Source organism: Macrobrachium rosenbergii, chromosome 19 (genome assembly GCF_040412425.1).
Source record: "Macrobrachium rosenbergii isolate ZJJX-2024 chromosome 19, ASM4041242v1, whole genome shotgun sequence".
NCBI lineage: Eukaryota > Metazoa > Arthropoda > Malacostraca > Decapoda > Palaemonidae > Macrobrachium > Macrobrachium rosenbergii.
Window position 1 is genome coordinate 31,185,056 of NC_089759.1, and position 19,979 is coordinate 31,205,034.

At 32.7% G+C, this 19,979-nt stretch overlaps 1 protein-coding gene across 1 annotated transcript; it reads left to right on the forward strand.

Moving 5' to 3' along the window:
* Positions 1-5,209: 5,209 nt before the first annotated feature.
* On the forward strand, positions 5,210-14,202 carry LOC136848528 (glutamate receptor-like). The gene is made up of 8 exons (XM_067120799.1): positions 5,210-5,233; positions 5,666-5,824; positions 9,235-9,382; positions 10,086-10,303; positions 11,508-11,659; positions 12,080-12,190; positions 13,705-13,865; positions 14,114-14,202. Exons 1-8 carry the CDS (start codon positions 5,210-5,212, stop codon positions 14,200-14,202), a joined length of 1,062 nt encoding a protein of 353 aa, XP_066976900.1.
* Positions 14,203-19,979: the final 5,777 nt, after the last annotated feature.

Consider the following 19,979-nt stretch of genomic DNA (forward strand, 5'->3'; position numbering starts at 1 on the left):
TTCAAGCCATTGACGAAGGACTGATACAGAGTGTGAGAAGTCACAAATATATATACTACAAGAACAGTACTGACGAACATACACAACCGTTATAGGCTCCATATCCCCACTCAGGCCGGTGTCGAGGTAGGGGTGGCCTTTAAAACTCATTTGGCTAAAAATCACAATAGACTCTCAGGGGACATTGCTGATAAACAGACCATACCCCACCTCAGATCCACACCTGACAGGTGTCATGGAGGCGGAGTTTGGAAACTCATTAACATTACTACCCTCGTACTGTGTTTACAAATATGATAATCCTATTTTCATATATCTCTACTGCCTACCTTAAAGTTTAAACAATTTACAAATTTCTTTTTTGATATTAAAGGATCAAGTTTATACATCCCTTGACTGATATTCATATTATGGTTGTAACTTTCTTTTATGAAGCTAGATTCAATGATGTTCCTTTCAGTGCATTATTAGAATATACAATCCTTTTGCCCCTTCCAGTTGATAGCATGATTGTTCACTAACATGTACAAATATACTGTTCCCTTGTGCATATCTCACACATTTTTATGTTGTTCAATCTTTTTTTCCAGTGCTTTCCCGGTTTGGCCAATATAAAAGGCCACCCCTACCTCGACACCGGCCTATGGGGATATGGAGCCTATAATATATATACTGTTCTTGTAGTATATATATTTGTGACTTCTCACACTCTGTATCAGTCCTTCGTCAATGGAAATAAAGTCGAAACCGGTCAAACACCCCGTTTCTTATTTTTCACCTGTGGTAATGTTGATAAATGAATCATACAAAAGTGATAATAATATATATATATATATATATATATATATATATATATATATATATATATATATATATATATATATATATATATATATATATATATATATATATATATATATATATATATATATGCATATATATATTTACAAACGTGTATATATATATATATGTATGTATATATATATATATATATATATATATATATATATATATATATATTTATATTTATATTTATAGATATATAGAGATATATATATATATAGAGAGAGAGAGAGAGAGACAGACAGACAGAGAGAGAGAGAGAGAGAGAGAGAGTCAGAGAGAGACAGTCAAGAATATAAAACTCGACACATTTCACTGTCTTACTCTTTCGGCAAATCAAAACTCTTACCTTAAATATATGACGTTCTTCCACCCGCAAAATAATTACAGACTCTCACCGTTTGGTACCATAAAATATTCGTGGCGTCTGTTGCACCTGAAATAAGTGACACACAGTGAAAGTTATCGACCGCAAAACAAATTTATGTTGTGACAGCTTTAATTTTCAACAAGCCCTCTCTTTGTGAAAAATTATGCCATCACATTCCATGAACATACATACTGTACACATCATATGCATACACAAACTCACAAGCGCACACACACACACACTATATATATATATATATATATATATATATATATATATATATATATATATACATATATATATATATATATATATATATATATATATATATATATATACAAAGTACCTAATTAGTAATATATATATAAGTACCTAATTAGTACTGATTAGTGTGATATTGTTTACATAAGTTCTAAATATTTTTAATTTTCTAGTTATTTCAAATTTTATGCAAATAATTACTTAACACGTTTTCTAGATGCAATCACCATTGAGGCAAAAACAATTACTGATATATATCTTGTGACGGATTTGTTTATTCGGTACGTATCTAAAGTTCTGATTACTTCTTGTCACGCTAAATGACAGCAGATATTACCTACCTGTGAAATTCTTTCTTCGTAAGTAAGAGTATACCGAGAAAGAATTGTTTTACAAGAATGGGGAATTGTTCATTACTGTACCCATAAATAAATAAATAATTAAAAGGAACAGAGTGATCTTTGTTTCTAGATCCGCATATTCGAGGATTATGCACCACTAAGCCATTTTATTGCCAGACCATGAAATGAAGATAATCGATGGGTTCAGTACAAATCTGTATGTATATATATACCAGATCAGAACGGAGAATGTCAACACATCTGAGTTGCGTTCACAAGTAGGCACATACTGCAGAAAACCTCTTACTTTTTGGGTGCCGAAGTGAATTTCCATTTTTTTTTTTATGTGATGACATTCGAAGTATTGTTAAAAGACGTCTTTTATTCCAGAGGTTTGAAGAAGAACTAGCAGGTGCGATGCCAAAACGGCGTATTAAGATAGCAGCTGAGCAGGTATGTAATGAAAAGAATGATATTTCCTTTGTGATAGCAATTTATCATTGTTAGCTATACTGATGAAAACAAAGAAGGAACTGTATTTTCTCTAATAGTACGTGGCTGATACGTTAGAATACAATCTCAAGTACTAAGTTAAATTGGCAGAAATCAAAATTATATATAAAATTAGAATGCGAAGTGTTTTACAACTCTTTCCAATGATGAGTTCTTCCTACGATAATGACTGGAGAAATTAAAGTCTCCGTGATAATCACTGGAAAAATACGTATATAAATATAAACATATATATATATACATATATATATATATATATATATATATATATATATATATATATATATATATACATATATATATATATATATATATATATATATATATATATACATATATATATATATATATATTCCTATTGAAGTCAATGGCATTATTTGCAGAGACTATCTTTTTATGTGGACTTCGAATCAGTCTGGATAAAAAGATAATCTCGGCAAATAATGCTGTTGACTTCAATTCATAATAAAGAAAATTGCATAATAAAGAAAATATATATATATAAATATATATAATATATATATATATATATATATATACATATCTATATATATATATATATATATATATATATATATATATATATATCCGTCTATGTCTTCGGTGACTGACGTCTTCCAGGAATATAGTTCTTCGAAAATTAAATGTGTGTGTGTGTGTGTACGTGTGTGTACGAGCTTCAAAACTAGACAAGCTAGATGTCAAACTAAAATATGTGGTTATCATATGCCACTTTATTTAATTTGCCTGTATACTTTTATGTCAACACTCACTTGGCTATGAGGACACTGGACATAGTTTATCGAAAAGTCTGGCTTCCAAAAGAACAAATGAAATTAGAAACAAAATTTACTTTTCGCTACCGGCACAGAGTTAGTGTGACAGAGGATTAAGAGGAAAAATATATTCACAAGTTATGTGATTATTCTTTTTTTTTTTTTTTTACAAATATCTGAAGGTGCATAAAATGTTCCATAACAATAAAGAATGGAAAGATTATCTTGGCATTGGCTGCCTTCCCAATGACACTTAATGATAGGCACAGAAAGTTAGAAGTTTTACTCAGAAGTCATAGAAAATACACACATATATTTATATATATATATATATATATATATATATATATATATATATATTATATATATATATATATATATTATATATATATATATGCATATATTGTATATACAATACATACATTATATATATATATATATATATATATATATATTATATATATATATATATATATATATATATATATATATATATATATATATATATATATTTATATATATATATATATATATATATATATATATATATATATATATATATATATATATATATATATATATATAAATAATTATATATATGTATATTTATATTTATATACATATGTGTATTATATATATATAAATTATATATACACACACATATATATATATACATGATATTTATATATGTATTTATATATATGCATATATATTTATATATATATACAAGTTTATAATTATTTACATACGTGTATGTGCATGTGTTTGTACACGTGTGCGTGTGTGTGTGTATCTTTACAAATTTATGAATTATTCAGATCTTTCAGTACCGAAGCAGCCCCTTATCAGGTAATCATGGCGGTGCAGAAATTTCGTATGTTCACAAGCCTAACTGTTGAAAATATTGCCATTTAAAGTACGCTACAGTATTACGAGTATCAGCACACACAGAATATTAATTTTTGTCTAGTGTGGGTTGGAAATGATTTTAGGAGGGACGAATAATTTCAATGTAAATTGGATTTTTTTTTTACTGAAAGTTTCTTTGGATTCATTCTTGTCGATGGGAGTTTCCAAATGAAAGCACATTTTCATAAGCATGTAAATGAAACAGTCAAACGCAGGAATTATTGTTATCCTAAGAACGCTTCACTCCAATTCAGGAATCCATTGAAACTATTTTTCTCTGCCACGCCATTTTTTCGAGAAAGGCAAATATCCTGGAAGGATACTGTTTGTATATCTTTATATGCCTCTAATAATTTATTTTGTTTTATTTAACAGTGGATCCCGTGGACACTTTTCGACATTCATGATGACGGGAAGATAGATATAAAAGGTCCTATGGGAAATCTTCTCCGGGTTTTTACAGAGGTCATGGATTTCGAGTGAGTGCATTCTAATGAATTAGCAACATAACGAAACAAACCAATGTAATACTCTTAACTAGCTAAAATCACAGTTACTTTAGAAAATAACGAATTTTGAGAATTTTGTTGAATTTTCAAAGGCACTGCCAACTCCGGCAACATTATGATTTACTTCAGTGATTAGACAAACTCTCTTGCCGTAACGTTTTAAGAACATTTTCCAGCATATTTTTATATAAAGCTCCTTTGTAAAAGAAAAGGAACGCTAGAGTGTGTGCATAACCGTACAGAAGTAATGCTGTATATATAAGATGAATATAGACAAATGTTTAATAATAATAATAATAATAATAATAATAATAATAATAATAATAATTATTATTATTATTATTTATTATTATTATTATTATTATTATTATTATTATTATTATTATTATTATTATTATTGAAACAAGACGACCCTGTAACGAGGCTATAATATTGAGAATTAAAAGCCACAGTAGAGTTAAAAATATTTATGTACAAAGTTAAAAACGTTATTATTATTATTATTATTATTATTATTATTATTATTATTATTATTATTATTATTATTATTGTTGTTGTTGTTGTTGTTGTTGCTGTTGTTGTTGTTATTATATCAACAATGGTAAATTTCCAATCGACAGATACGAGATCATAAGACCGGAAGGAGGGTACTGGGGCAACAAACTACCCAATGGAAGTTGGTTTGGCATGATGGGCATGGTCGACAGAGACGTATGTATTACTTAAATTTCTTCCCTTACTTTAGGTATTAAGGAAATTAACGATTTAGTTTGGGAGCTTGTTCTTATGAACCGCAAGCATATGCTTCAAGTAGATAGATAGATAGATAGATAGATAGATAGATAGATAGATACAGATAGATAGCTAAGCTAGTTCTCATTTCTTCATTGTATATAAAGTACTTTAAGGTACCCTGAAAACTTGTGTACATATGAAAAATTTACACGAAATCAAAGACATTAACCACATTAGAATAGATAAAGCAGAAAAAGTTTATTCATATTATTTCAAATGTTTTTTTTTAGTTAATTCATATACAAGTATAATTATGAAGTAACTGATGTTAACTTTCTGGAATTGTACTTTATCAGATTTATTTAGTTGCTCCATATCCCCTTAGCAATAATAATTCACCTGTTGCAGGAGGTTGAATTTGCTCTTGGGCCTTTTGCCGTCACGTACGAGAGGGAAGTTGCAATTGACTTCTCTATGGCGGTCGACAGCGACACCCAAAAGATCGTCATGGTCAGGCCTGGACTGGAAAACGATATGGGAGGATTTCTGAAGCCGTTTACAAGTCAGGTTCGTCGAATTTTATACACTTGTGCCTGTGTTAATGCCGACTGCGTTACGGCAAACTTGTGTCAGCCGGGCAACTTACTACTTTTCTGGGCTAACAACTTCACTAGGTATCAATGGCTACGGACAAGGTCAGTTGAGCACCAGCTCAACTGGGTGGGTAGTTTTTAGTTTTCTGTAAAAGAAAACTTTAGTGCCGGTTTTGTCTGCCCGTCCGCAATTTTTCTGTCCGCCCTCAGATCTTAAAAACTCCTGAAGCTAGAGGGCTGCAAATTGGTATGTTGATCATCCACCTTCCAATCATCAAACACACAAAATTGCAGCCATCTAGCCTCAATAGTTTTTATTTTATTTAAGGTGCGCCTGGCAACGCTACAGGACAGGCCACCATCGAGCCGTGGCTGAAAGTTTCAAGGTCCGCGGCTCATACAGAACATTCGATTGTCCCGAAGAAACTTAGGCGCATTTTTTACTTGTTAATTTTAATGTCCGGTTTATTTTATTCTTTCTCACTTTGGTAAACAGATTTTCTATCTATGGCGGAGAGGGTATTATGTATTTGCTACCGGGAAAATATTACTAATAACAACAAAAAATCGTTAAGGGAAAGGGAGAAAATGAAACCTTAATAATAGCAAACTTAGCTATCATTCTACCTTTTGTAACCTTTCCCAACTACTGGTAAACTTTGGAACTGTCATTATGATTCGATTTTCCCTGTTTCCCAAAACCTACAGTACCATTCGAAGAAGAACTATCGTTTTCTTCAGAGTTAAAACTCATTTCTTCCCCCCCCCACCAACTCTCACTTATTTTTTTGGGTCTCGGCTAGATAAAGGCATCAGCTTACACCAGGTAAGTTTAATAACAGTTAATTTTCTTCATAAACTATTTTCCCGTATGGTATTCTCTCTTCTTTTTTATTCAACATAAGATGTACTGCCAGGCACTTTTTTTCTCCTCTACAGTCATTTACTTTCCGGTAAAAGTCTAAAAAAGTTTACATCTTGCCACTTCCTTTTAATAAGCTTCATCTCTTCGACAAAATCAAGGCCCTTTCAGAGTACATTTTTAAAATGACAGTGAGACCGTCGTCTCTCTATCATCTATCTTCTTACTGAAATCACTTGGGAAAGCCTTTCAAAGTCCAGTAGGCCTAGAAACGCTTTTTTCACACTCACGGTTATCAATTTCATCAACTACTATAACCTTTTAAAGCAACAAAGGTTCCCTCTCGACCTTTACCTTTTACCTTTTCTCTTAATTTCTGTGCAATGGGCAGAAGGTAATGGGGATGCAAACCGTAGTCCCTAGGAAATTTGGTGACCTTCAAATCAAGATATATATATATATATATATATATATATATATATATATATATATATATATATATATATATATATATATATATGTATATATATATGTGTATACACACACACACACACACACACACACACACACATATATATATATATATATATATATATATATATATATATATATATATATATATATATATATCAGGAACCATGCAAAATTTGTAAAACCTACATCAGAAAGAGACGATTTTTTGTATTATAGGAAAAACACACAACCATCACAAAGTACCTGTTTATTCTAAAGTCGTTGCTTTTCAAGCAGTTAGTGCCCCAATTCAATATCCAAACCTTCTCCATCTAACTGCATCTAACATTTCTACTTTTTGTCTTTCCTTATTTTATTCGGTCTTTCTTTCTCTTAACTGAAGGTTGGTCTGCGGTCAAAGCTTTCAAATATAATCTTATAATCGCGAATTTTTAGTCTTTTTGTTCTTTTATGGCTTTTAACAAATCTGAGAATGTTTCTTAATTTATCATGTTCATTCACAGATTCCCAGAAGATCTAATAGTGTATTACGAAGCGTCGGAATAAAGAAAAGAAAAATTTTGATATTGGCCTCTTTCCTTCCTCCGCCTGTGCTTTAATGTCTCCCTTGGTCTTCACCTGCCTGCACCTTGGTCGTGTGTGTGTGTGTGTGTATACATGTGTATATATATATATATATATATATATATATATATATATATATATATATATATATATATATGTATATATATATATATGTATATGTGTGTGTGTGTGTGTATGTTGTGTGTATATGCGTATATGATTAACCACAATGCCCTCTTAATTACCAGGTAATTATGTTGTGTAGTTGTGTGTAATGTGTGCATGTGTCCGGTGGTACTGATTAACACACAATGCACTCTTAATTACCAGGTAATTATCGTTGCCTAGTTAGGTATATGGTAATCAGCACTGCATGTATATATAAAAGTAACAATATAGATTATATATACATTATATACATACATAATATATATATATAATATATATATATATATATATATATATATATATATATATATATTATTTAATAGCTGACCAACCCAGCAATGACCAGAAAAACTCTGAATGACAACCGATGAACTCAGAACTCTCTCTCTCTCTCGCTCTCTCTCCTCCCTAACGCCCGCTCTACTCTCTAACCAGCGCTGCCGGGAAAACTCTGAATGGCAACCGATAAACTCTCTCTCTCTCTCTCTCTCTCTTTCCTGTTAAGATAGTTTGACATTTTATTTTTCACCCCTTCTCACCCCGCCTTCTTATCAGGGCTGAAATTGGACTTAGAGGGCATCGGGAGTGTCACCGTTCATTTCGGTGACATCGAAAACTGTGGATTAGAAACTAATATCTGTCGTTTTCAGTTATTTTTAAACGTCACCCCCTTCCCACCCCTACCCAACCCCCTTCCTATCGGGACTGAACTTGAACTTAAAGGGCATCGGGAGAGTTACTATTCATCTCAGCAACATCAAAAACTATGGATTAGACAACAATATCTGTCGTTTTCGGTTATTTTTGCATGCCACCCCCTTCCCAACCCCACCCCCTTTGGTGCCAGTGATGTCTTACCCCAACAAGTATTCTTTTCCAGATAGTAAGTCACATGTATACCGAAATGAGGTATGATAAATTCGCAGAATTTATTTAGTTACTGAGTCTACAGGCAAAACCAGCCCCATTTCAGGGAAGCCCTTCCGATCCCCAGCCCCCTTGGTGCCCTTTGGTGGCCTTTGGTGCCCTTTGGTGCTAGTGATGCCTTACCCCGACTGTGTTCCTTTCCAGATAGTAAATCATATGTATACCCAGTTTGGTTGAAATTCCTCGATGCGTTTCAGAGTTATGCTGGAACATACACACACACACACACACATACATACATACATACATACATACATACATACATACATTTTTATATAAATAGAAATAATATATATATATACATACTGTATATATAAATAAAAATATATATATATATATACATACTGTATATATATGTATAAAATGTATTTTTTTCTTATTTCTTTAAGGTTTGGCTACTGTTGTTGCTAAGCGTGATTTGCAGCGTTGCTGCTCTAGTGTTCCTCGTGTGGGCTGAGGGCAAGATCTTTGGCACAAACCCGAAATATATAGGGTCCAAAGCAAGCATGTGGGTCCTCCAAACGCTGACTCAAGAGAGTAAGTTTTTTCTATCATATTATAAAATAGATTCAGAAAACTCTTTCATTTTTTTTTCCTAGGGTCATAGACGGCAGATGTAAAACATCGTTCATAATGTAAGATTTAATTTCTTTTTATAAACACCTTCAGAAGGATTTAAAGATTATAAAAATATATTTGAAGAGCTATAATTATCTGCTGATACATCGATATCTTTGTACCAACGGACCAAGAGGCTGAAAACTGATAGCTGCAAACTGTTAGCTGACTAATGAATTCTGTCCTAAGTCTGTTGAGCTTAGAAGTGTCAACATCAAACATTCAAGCAGTTCTTGAGAGTAAAACCAAAGTAATACCTAAAAAAAAAAGTTAGACTAGGCTGTAAACGCTTGAGGAAAAACTCAGAAGAATAATGACATTTATTGGGGAGCCTTTCATAAGTCAGCAGGACTAGAATTTATTGTCCTCAGCATAAATCTACAGTAAGTAGGTCATGGAAGCAATAATTAAAACCTTACCTACAATCAAGGTAGAGAGTCACAGCCACACTCACACAAAAGAAACTACACAACATGATAGTTATTTTTATTCCTAACATTATTTTGCGAAGCAACTAAATTTGCCTTGAATGAATCAGCGAGTACCCATGATATTAGTGCTTATAGTCTACTCCCTATATGTTGAATTATCAATACTTTTGCTTAACGTAACACTTTAACAGATACAGAATGGCTTCCTGAGGGCGACGGTGGACGTGTGGTTATCACAACTTGGCTTTTTGCGTCCCTCATCTTCATGTCGTCCTACAGTGGGATTCTGACGGCAATGCTGACCATACCGAAGGTCACCATCCCTATCGACTCTCTGTCTGATCTTGTCAGTCAGACGAAATTACCCTGGCGTCTTGAGGCTGGTGCCATGATCCAGCCTTATTTACAAGTAACTTTTGTCACTGCTCCAGTGTTCCAAAAGGTTTTTCATTGCAATTAGTAACTGGTACATTTTTTTCTGAGCATCTCTAATGCTAGCAGTTTAGACGTTTCTTCGATTTCATGCATGTACAGTATATGTATATATATTATATTTCACAGGTATACAATAAATATACATACACTCACACACACACATATATATGTATATATATATATATATATATATATATATATATATATATATATATATATATATATATATATATATATATACATATAAACATTAAGTCGTTTCGGCTGAAAAGAGGGCCGGCAGAAAACTCCCACATTATCAGCTTCACGAACCTACATGGAAAGCTTGTAAGCATCCCATTTAACCCACTACATACTGTGCCACTCACCACCTTATCTCGCAAGCACTTTTGCTCTTCCTGTATATTTAGGTTCTCCTTCCGAAACATTTTTCACACCTTTTAACTAACCTTTCTATGTAAAAGGGAGGCTCTTTTTCCCCTGCCTTATGTGCCGACGTGTATATGGTAACAAGCTCAAATTTTGATAGACCTAGTCCAAAAAGCCAGTTTACGAATACAGTTTCCTTAGAATTGCAGGAAAAAAACTGAGTTCAGAGAACAAGAAATACGTAACTAAATGACAATAACTCAAAGTCAACAATTTATGATAAAAGTTATGGAAATTTAAGTTAGTATTCTGGCATAAGAAAATCAAATTCTTTACAGAAAGACGTTAATGAAGAGTAACTGAAGGATGCAGAGTTAAAAACAAACAGATTCTAACTGTCGTCTTCTTCTTTCAACATTATTAATCCCACTGCATAGCAGGGTCGGCCGCTCGATTCATCTTTCTCCATCTATTTCTATTCCTTGCATCTTCTTCCCCAAGTCCACATCTCTCCCATATCTCTCCTCACCACATCCATCCACCTGATCTGCTGACGCCCCACACTCCTCCTCCCCATCACTGGCATGTTCTTAGCTCTCTTGATTGGTTCCACCTCCTCTCTTCTTATTACATGGCCACAGTATCTCAGGTAAGCTTCCCTAGCCTTCCCCTTTACATTACATATACCACAAATTCTTCTTATATCTTGACTCTCCCTCCTTTCCAGTAGTGATATTCCAGCAATCCATCTCACAGATTCTAACTGTAACTTGGGCCAAATGCGAGCTTGGTGTTTTTCCTTTCTCTAGTACTCAGATGACGAGATCCACAGAAAAGGTTTCTACCTGATGTCTGGTACGACGCCAGACTGTTGGACATCTCGACAGGCCATAGCTGACGGACAGTACGCCGTCATTTGTGATCAGACTTCGATAAAGAAAGTCATTTCGTGGGATTTCAGGTAAGATATGAATATTATTTATTGAAGGTTAACTTCTGCTATTTTTTTTTTAAGTAAATGACATGTAAACTAAAATGAATGTGCTATCTTAGTTTTCATCCAACCAGTAACATAACAAAACCAATATCGCACACCATCTTTTGTGAAGTAATACCTTCAGCACGGGCTAAAGTATTTTCACGCTGTTGATACCTATTCGCTGTTGCCATTAAAGTTCTTTTTGAAGAAGGGGACTTCTGAAAAATAATCAGTATAATCAAGACGATGCCTTATGGCAATTCAAGATTTTGCACAGAAGTTACCAGTATTTCTTTGTGAGATCAATTAACGGTTCCTCAGAATGGAAGTTATAAATTTAAAAGTTGGTTCATGCGTTGCATTTACAGACAATATCTAGCTAAAATTTCGTTTCCTTTTCAGCACAACTGGGAAGTGTCACACGTACATAGGCCGAGAAGCTGTGTATTCAAACATCATGATGTCTATCGCATTTCGCAGAAACTCGTCCTATCTACCAAAGGCTAATAAGTTGTAAGTAAAAAATTATGAATCAGTTTGGCATTCACTGATCGCTTCCCACAATTTTTAACAATAAGTTTGCAGTACCAGCAACCAGAGGTTTGAAAGTAATCATTCATAAACACCAAAGTGATATGACTCTTTTAGTTATGGTGTTTAAAAAGTATATTGATGTTTTGTCGCAGGAATATTGTATACCATTGTTCTCGAATAAGTACAGGCTCACGCACTGATGCTAAATTCTCATTGAAAGACATTTTTTATTTATATTCTTATGTAACTTCTACGCTGGCGGTGTGATTCTGCATCAAGTTATTTCTTTAATAACTGGGTATCTCGTGGTCAATTGTTTCTGCACTTTTATCAAGAACATTTAAAAACATCGAGCCCTCAGTGGAATCTGTTGTAGCATCAAGTTATTTATATATATTTTTCAGTGCAATATTAACAGGAATCTAATCGATCAATCACCATTGGCTTATTCCCAATTGGCAATCTCCTTAATTTAGTTGCCAGTACCAGAGTCATGTAATTTCACCTTGTTCCGTGGTAGTTCCTAAGCATCTTGTCATGACTGTAACCTTATGTGCTTAACTATTCCAAGCATTGTATTTAAAATCTCCCAAGGGAATCAGAAAACCCAGTTCAGACTTTGCTTTTAGTTTTAGAAACTACCCCATACTTCATTTTGAGCTGTTCTTCCTCAGAATATCTTAATCTTGAGTCACAAAGGCACAGCAGACTTTGCTTTTAGTTTTAGAAACTATCCCATACTTCATTTTGAGCTGTTCTTCCTCAGAATATCTTAATCTTGAGTCACAAAGGCACAGCAGACTTTGCTTTTAGTTTTAGAAACTATCCCATACTTCATTTTGAGCTGTTCTTCCTCAGAATATCTTAACCTTGAGTCACAAAGGCACAGCAGACTTTGCTTTTAGTTTTAGAAACTATCCCATACTTCATTTTGAGCTGTTCTTCCTCAGAATATCTTAATCTTGAGTCACAAAGGCACAGTCCAAGTGTTGATCCAATTACTGTTGTAATAGTTTAGTGATGATGCATCGGTTCTTATTCATGTCACTGTTTCAAGAGTGCGGGTCTTTCAGTTCTTGTTCTTGTAAATTCATCGTCAATATTGCATTGATTTCTTACAATCTCAATTTTTTGTCTATTTAAAGGAAATTTTTCCTTGTTTGTGATTTATTATATTTTGTCATCTGCATTATTATTCGTATTTGAAGAAAATAGTTTTTCCTTAAACTTCAGTTTCAAACAACTCTCTTCCAACAGAAATGAAAAATATGTACATTCATATGGGATATTCTTATTATAAGATAGAATTCACAGAGGCGAAAGCACATTAGCTTATATCTCCAGTTTTCTACTGTAATTAACTCTCTCTTTCCATATCTTATGGCAAGTGTTCTTCCCATCTAACCAGAATACTGGAGCTACTCTATCTCGCCAAAGCTTGAGCTGTATTTACAAACGGGTAATGAATTACTCTTGAAATATCCTCTTTGTAGAATCAGCATCTTAAGAAACACTGGCATTTTCGCGAAATGGCTTCACAATGAGATTGGCAACACCACACAGTGTCTAAAACCACCGACTTCAGATCGCCAAGAAGGCATTGAAGCTCTTGGCCTAGATGCCTTCTATGGACTAATATTCCTTCTGGTGGGAGGTCAGTCATTACGCCTGCACGTTTCATTTAATAGCTAAGCATGAAAGCATGTTTAAATTTACAAAATTTCATGTCCAGGTAAAGCTAGTTTGGTATGATCATGAATTCTTTTCGCTATGTTGAATTCAGAAACTTACACGCTTATTTTTAATTGACTTTACACCTCGTCTTGAACTTTTCTGAACAATAAAATGCTAAATATGAAACCTTTCCCAGAGTTGGTGAAACTATGTATCTTCCTTTTTCAGGTTGGATAATAAGTCTCCTAGCATTTTTGTGTGAATACCTAATATGCTATAAACTAAAGACTGAGCCAGACACGCCGTTAGACGAATAAGCTCAAAATATCGGCTGCATTACGATTCACTGACAACAACACCGTGAGTACCAATTAATTTCAGAAAACATTCACTTCATAAAAACTCATGTTGAATGTTGCTTTTGTCATACTGCTTACGTCTGATCGGGCAGTTGCAGCAAGAACAGCCAAGAGGATGAAGAAATTGAAGTAACAAAGGGGAAATTCAAGTGATAACAATGACTTAAAAGTGGCTAGAAAGGGCAGATTTGTATTGTTTTTTGGTAACACAAACAACATTAATTTGTAGTATGTTAGAAAATAATATCCATGATTATCAAAACTGATAAGTTGATTATAACTGTTAAGAACTCTCATTTTCATTTAATAATCTTAACGTAAGGACATATTTTGAGTTGAAGTATCACTGAACCATTGAATTAATTCTTTTCCGACTAAATCTCTTGTAATGCATACTTATTTGTAAAACTATAACTTGAGAAACAACCATTCAAAGAGGTTTGCATGTTATATCAAATGCTGCCACAGAAATCGTTATGAAAGGGGAAATTCCGTTAAACTATGAGAGTCCGAAATATCCGATATTTAAAAAGTACCTATCCATAGCGGGTCCAGAAAAATTTCAGTGGGCCCCACCAATTTTCATATTATATATACATACATACATACATTTACAATATCCATTAAGATATTCTAAAGTATATATATATACAAATCTATATATATATATATATAAGATTTTTTCCCGCCTCATTATGTTGTTGTTATCTAAAGAATGTTTTTAAATTTTTCATGGTGCCCAGTCCCCACACGGCAACCTTTTCGAATTATAACGATATACACATACAAGTGTATAGTTCAGTTTATAGTACTTCTGTATGAATACTGAATTAAATACATTGTATTTTCTAGGGGCCATCTATCTAAATTTTCTAAAAACAACTTTTCTTTCCATATATATCAGAAAAAAAAACATATTTCCTGAAATAATGTCACAACGTTTCATCGTGTACTAAGATCTACTATTTTCATGTTAAGAAAGTTTTTAGCTTTGTTATTATGAATTAGTTTTAGCTATATATAACAATGCTTCTTATAGATATATATATATATATATATATATATAATAACACTCTTTTCTTCATTTTTATATTTCATCATTTATGTTGTTGCACATTTATCAGACAAACCTTCAATGTTTTAATTTTGTCATTATTTTTCAGTATAATCAAAGGGCAATCTTCTAGGACTCTCAGTATAATAAAATTAAGTACAATCTTCTAGAACTAAGCGCTTATTATTATTTCTTTTACAGGATAAAAGGACTACGGTTATCGATCCACTGAATGGCGTTGCTATGGCAACATAAGAGTCTTCGATCTTCCTGTTAATGGTTTGATTGATAATTAAAAAGCCAAAAGGAATTAAGCTACAAGTCATCTGATGACAACATGTTATAAGACAACAGAGTAAATTCTTTCAAGGAAACTGTCAAAAGTTTACTTTTCATTTTCAAAGCAAAAAATGTACGAAGTCCTGGAATGTCTGATTCAGCACTTTTATAAACAGTTTCTGTTTCTTATAGCCTCTGGAAATATCAGATAAAGAGGTTAAAATATAGCAGATCTTTAAAACTATAAGATAAAATTCTATCGATAATGTATAAACAATCTCAAGTATAATCAGTGTGTGTATTTATAAGTATGTTTAAAAAATCACAGACTTGGGGCATATAAACACTTTTCTGTGTATTCGTTTAAGTAATAGATAGACTTGAACGGTGATTTGCGTAGTAGAAAGATATATTCATAAGAAAAAACTCTGAGAAGAGAATAAATATAGATTAAAAAGATAAAAAAGGTGATGAATCATCAAACAATTAAACATTTGGTTATATATATATACATAAATATACTAGATGTATATATATATATAAAGTTTATACACTATCACCGTGATTCATATACCAGCATTAAGCTACAAACGTCCTTTAATATCCAATATCGCTCTACCTCGGAAGTAATATATTTTATATATATGTTATAGGAATTTTTTTAGTTGATAATAGTCGGTAACATATATGAAAATCATATTACTTCCGAGTGTGGAACAGATTGGATATTAAAGGACGTTTGTTGCTTTAATGTGGTATATATATATATATATATATATATATATATATATATATATATATATATATATATATATATATATATATATATATATACTAGATATATATATACAGATATATATAATAAATTATATATATATATATATATATATATATATATATATATATATATATATATATATATATATATATTTATTTATTTATTTATTTATTTATTTATACACTTCGGCTGCCGAGCCATAGTCGTCCCTGTCAATATCAGAATTGAACCTTTTCAATTTGAATATAAAGGTAACTAAGAACAGCTCTTGAATATCGATTTTGAGTATTTCATTTTCCTATCTGAAGAATCTACCCAAGGCAATTATCACTGCTGAAAAGTTAGCTAAGGAGATTGGTTTTTAATTTTAGTCTAGAAAAATGTGGAAAAACATCAAAATAACTACTCATACATAATTTTTTTCAGTAAATGCATGTCAGAATTATATGAATGAATTGTTATCAAACTTAATGAGATTTCGACAAATTTATGACGTCATGCTTCATTGGTGGCTGGAAAGTACAGAGAGACTTGATTTCAAGGCGACATTTCTCTCAGGTAGGACGAGGGAGAGGCCAGTTGCATTAAATGCCACTGCCTGATTGAATGATGAATTTGTAATGCCCTTCGCAGTTCTGAGATGGATTGTTATTTACTGGAAACGATTGACAAAGAAAAATAAAGCTAGATTTTATTTACATCGACGTAGTTTAGTATAATGGACAAAATATCTTACCGAAACCATGGTGCAGGTGTTTAAATAATTTAGGTTTATAAAGTTAAAAAAAAAACTACGTACATAAATTTGACAGAACTGCTGATAAAGTGTAACTCATTGCCATAAAACGTTTGCTTATCTAAATTTTGTTAAAAACTCAACTTACAGTCACAACTACACAATTCAATTAACTCCAAATTTCTTCTGACTTTTAACGGGAAGTCCAATCCGGTTTACCTACTTTTAAGATGTTCTGATATGATTAAACCGCCATCTTTGTAAATAAATATCATATCGTAAACTTTTCATCTCAGACTCTCATTTGACGAAAAATCTAACGGCATCATGATCAATCCCGACTCCCAGTTAACAAGTCTTGATGTAAGTTCTTTATTTATGAAAATTGTCTATTGTACTAGGATATCTCAAAAGTGAATTAAGCAGATTAGATATAACGACTTCAGTTGGTCAAATTTTGGCATCAATTAAACTGTGTATTCGTGGCTGTAAGTTTATCTTTAATGGAAAATTCTATAAAGAAACGTTTGGAATGGGTACTGGAAACCCTGTATCACAAGTTCTATCTAATTTACAAATGGGATGTAAATAGCTTCTTGGAAAAATTTAATGAACAAGTCATATCTATTAAATTCACGCTAACGTTAGAAAATCATTGCTGTTTGCCCATTTTAGACAATGTTATTAGGCGTGAACCTGTATAGTTCAAATTCAGTATATCTAGAAAAGCAACCGTTAATTTAACCTATATATATTATTTTTCATGCCATCACACAATACAAAAAAATCTTTATTCTCTTTACTGTTCTTTGCAAGCCTTGCAAGTTGTCAATCCTGAACGTTAGAAAAATTGTCATGAATTTATGTTGTCCAGACAATATTTTTGATATTGCCTACAATAAAGTAGTAAAGATATTTTATAACAATTGTGACAGGAAGACATTATTTCCTAATAATAAGCGTTGTTTTTCTTACATCACCGGGTTTGTGTCCTTCAAATAAATGTTGAAAATATTTAATGTAAATTTAATTTTTATATAATAACACTGTCAAAAACATACTTATAAGAAACTGTCCTCAACAGAGTAACAATATTGTTTATAAAATCTAATGTATGGACTATGTTTCATTATATTTGGGCCAGAAGAGCAAGGAATTAAATGTCAGACTAAATCAGCGTAAATATGCAGTCAGAACTGGCCAATCGAATAATGCTCTTTTTGTGCATCTGAGAGCAAAATCGCACGAAATTGACTGGTCCCCTAGTAGCATGATAACAAGATGTAACAGTAGTTCCAAGAAACCTCTCAGAATCTGTATAGATACAGATAACAAATGAAAATCACACTAATCTGTGGTCAGGTCTGTGTACTCTTGACCCCATTCCTCCTAAGATCTTTGAAGGAGGTTTAAAGGATAAACTGCAGTCAATCAGTAAATCTTGTTAATGTCTTTATCTCATACAGCATTGGGCAAAAAGAACTAATTGAGATCTTGACCGCACCTGACGACCTCTTGCACACCATAACATTAACTCGATAACAACCGTTGAACGAAATGTATAGATATGTAAACTTGAAACATTAATGGAAAAAGGAAGCCCGTCTGGACGAAACTTGGGAAAATTATACCAGATTTCGACATCGAATCAATACCCATATATACGAAGACTCTGGAAAAAGAGGCAGTTAGCAAAAGGCATCAGGGCAGGGAGTGTGTGAGATGTGTGGAGAAGTGACAGTGAAAGTTCGAAGTGTCTTCTGAACTTACATAAAATTTCTGAATGCTCATAGACTAAGTCCAAGAATTTTACAATGTGCCTTTTAAGATAAAGACTCGGTCCCTTCTACCCATTGAAAAGGTGGAAAATTTATATATAGTGTGAACCCAAAATAAATGTATTTAAGGGAAAACAATTTTCATTTAACACAAAATTTATAAAAGGACACTTGTGAAATTATGGAAGATAGCCGACATATGAGCAGTGAAGCTCCAACATAGTTAAATATCGAGCAACTTGTTCCTGTTCAATTTTCACCAAATTAGCAATTGACATACTAGCGAGCGTTCCTATGACCAGAACGGCTCCAGTTAACAATGGCGCAGCCCTCTTACTCATTCTAGCAGAAACCTGAAGAGTCGAAGAACCTAAATTTGGAAGCCATGTTGAAGTCTTCCTGATCTTATCCTAGACCCTAACAACTGAGGCATTAAGTGTGGTTAACCAACCCCACAACGGATCAGACAGATTTCGTCCGGTATTCATCTCACCCAATAAATTCCTAAGCATCTGAACTTTATTCTGGGATGCTTCAAGATCATCCCTTGCCGAACCTGTATCCTCAAACTCTATACTCAAAGTTACCGCGTCAGACGACAACCACACATCATAGTCTTCTTCTATAATAACACCTGGGCCTAACCTCACTACGGAATTAGCCCATGCCACGACCCATAAGTTATGAGCAGACGAAACTTCAGCATTTAAAAAAGAACAAAGGAAAGAAACTTATAAGTTACCAGATCCTGAAACAAGAAAAAAAAAAAAAAAACAGACAAAGAGGAGAATCCCATGTATCTCTAAAATCCTTCGGTATTTTGCGCCTAATTTAGCTAAGTTTTCCCCTCTCAGATATTATTGCAACACAAAAAAATAACTACTCGAACCGCTGCACTTACACAGAAAAAAGAATTGTCCTCATATATTCTGATACATCTTCTCAACACCCAAATGCGGACTGCCAGACCTACATTGAACAATATCCAGAACTGTAGGTACTAAACTCCTAGGGACCACGATTTGCGTTGTATCACCCTTATCCTTACTATTTCTCAGTCTGCATTTAATCTTCCTAACTAACAAAGTACCCTCTAATTCAAGACCCTCA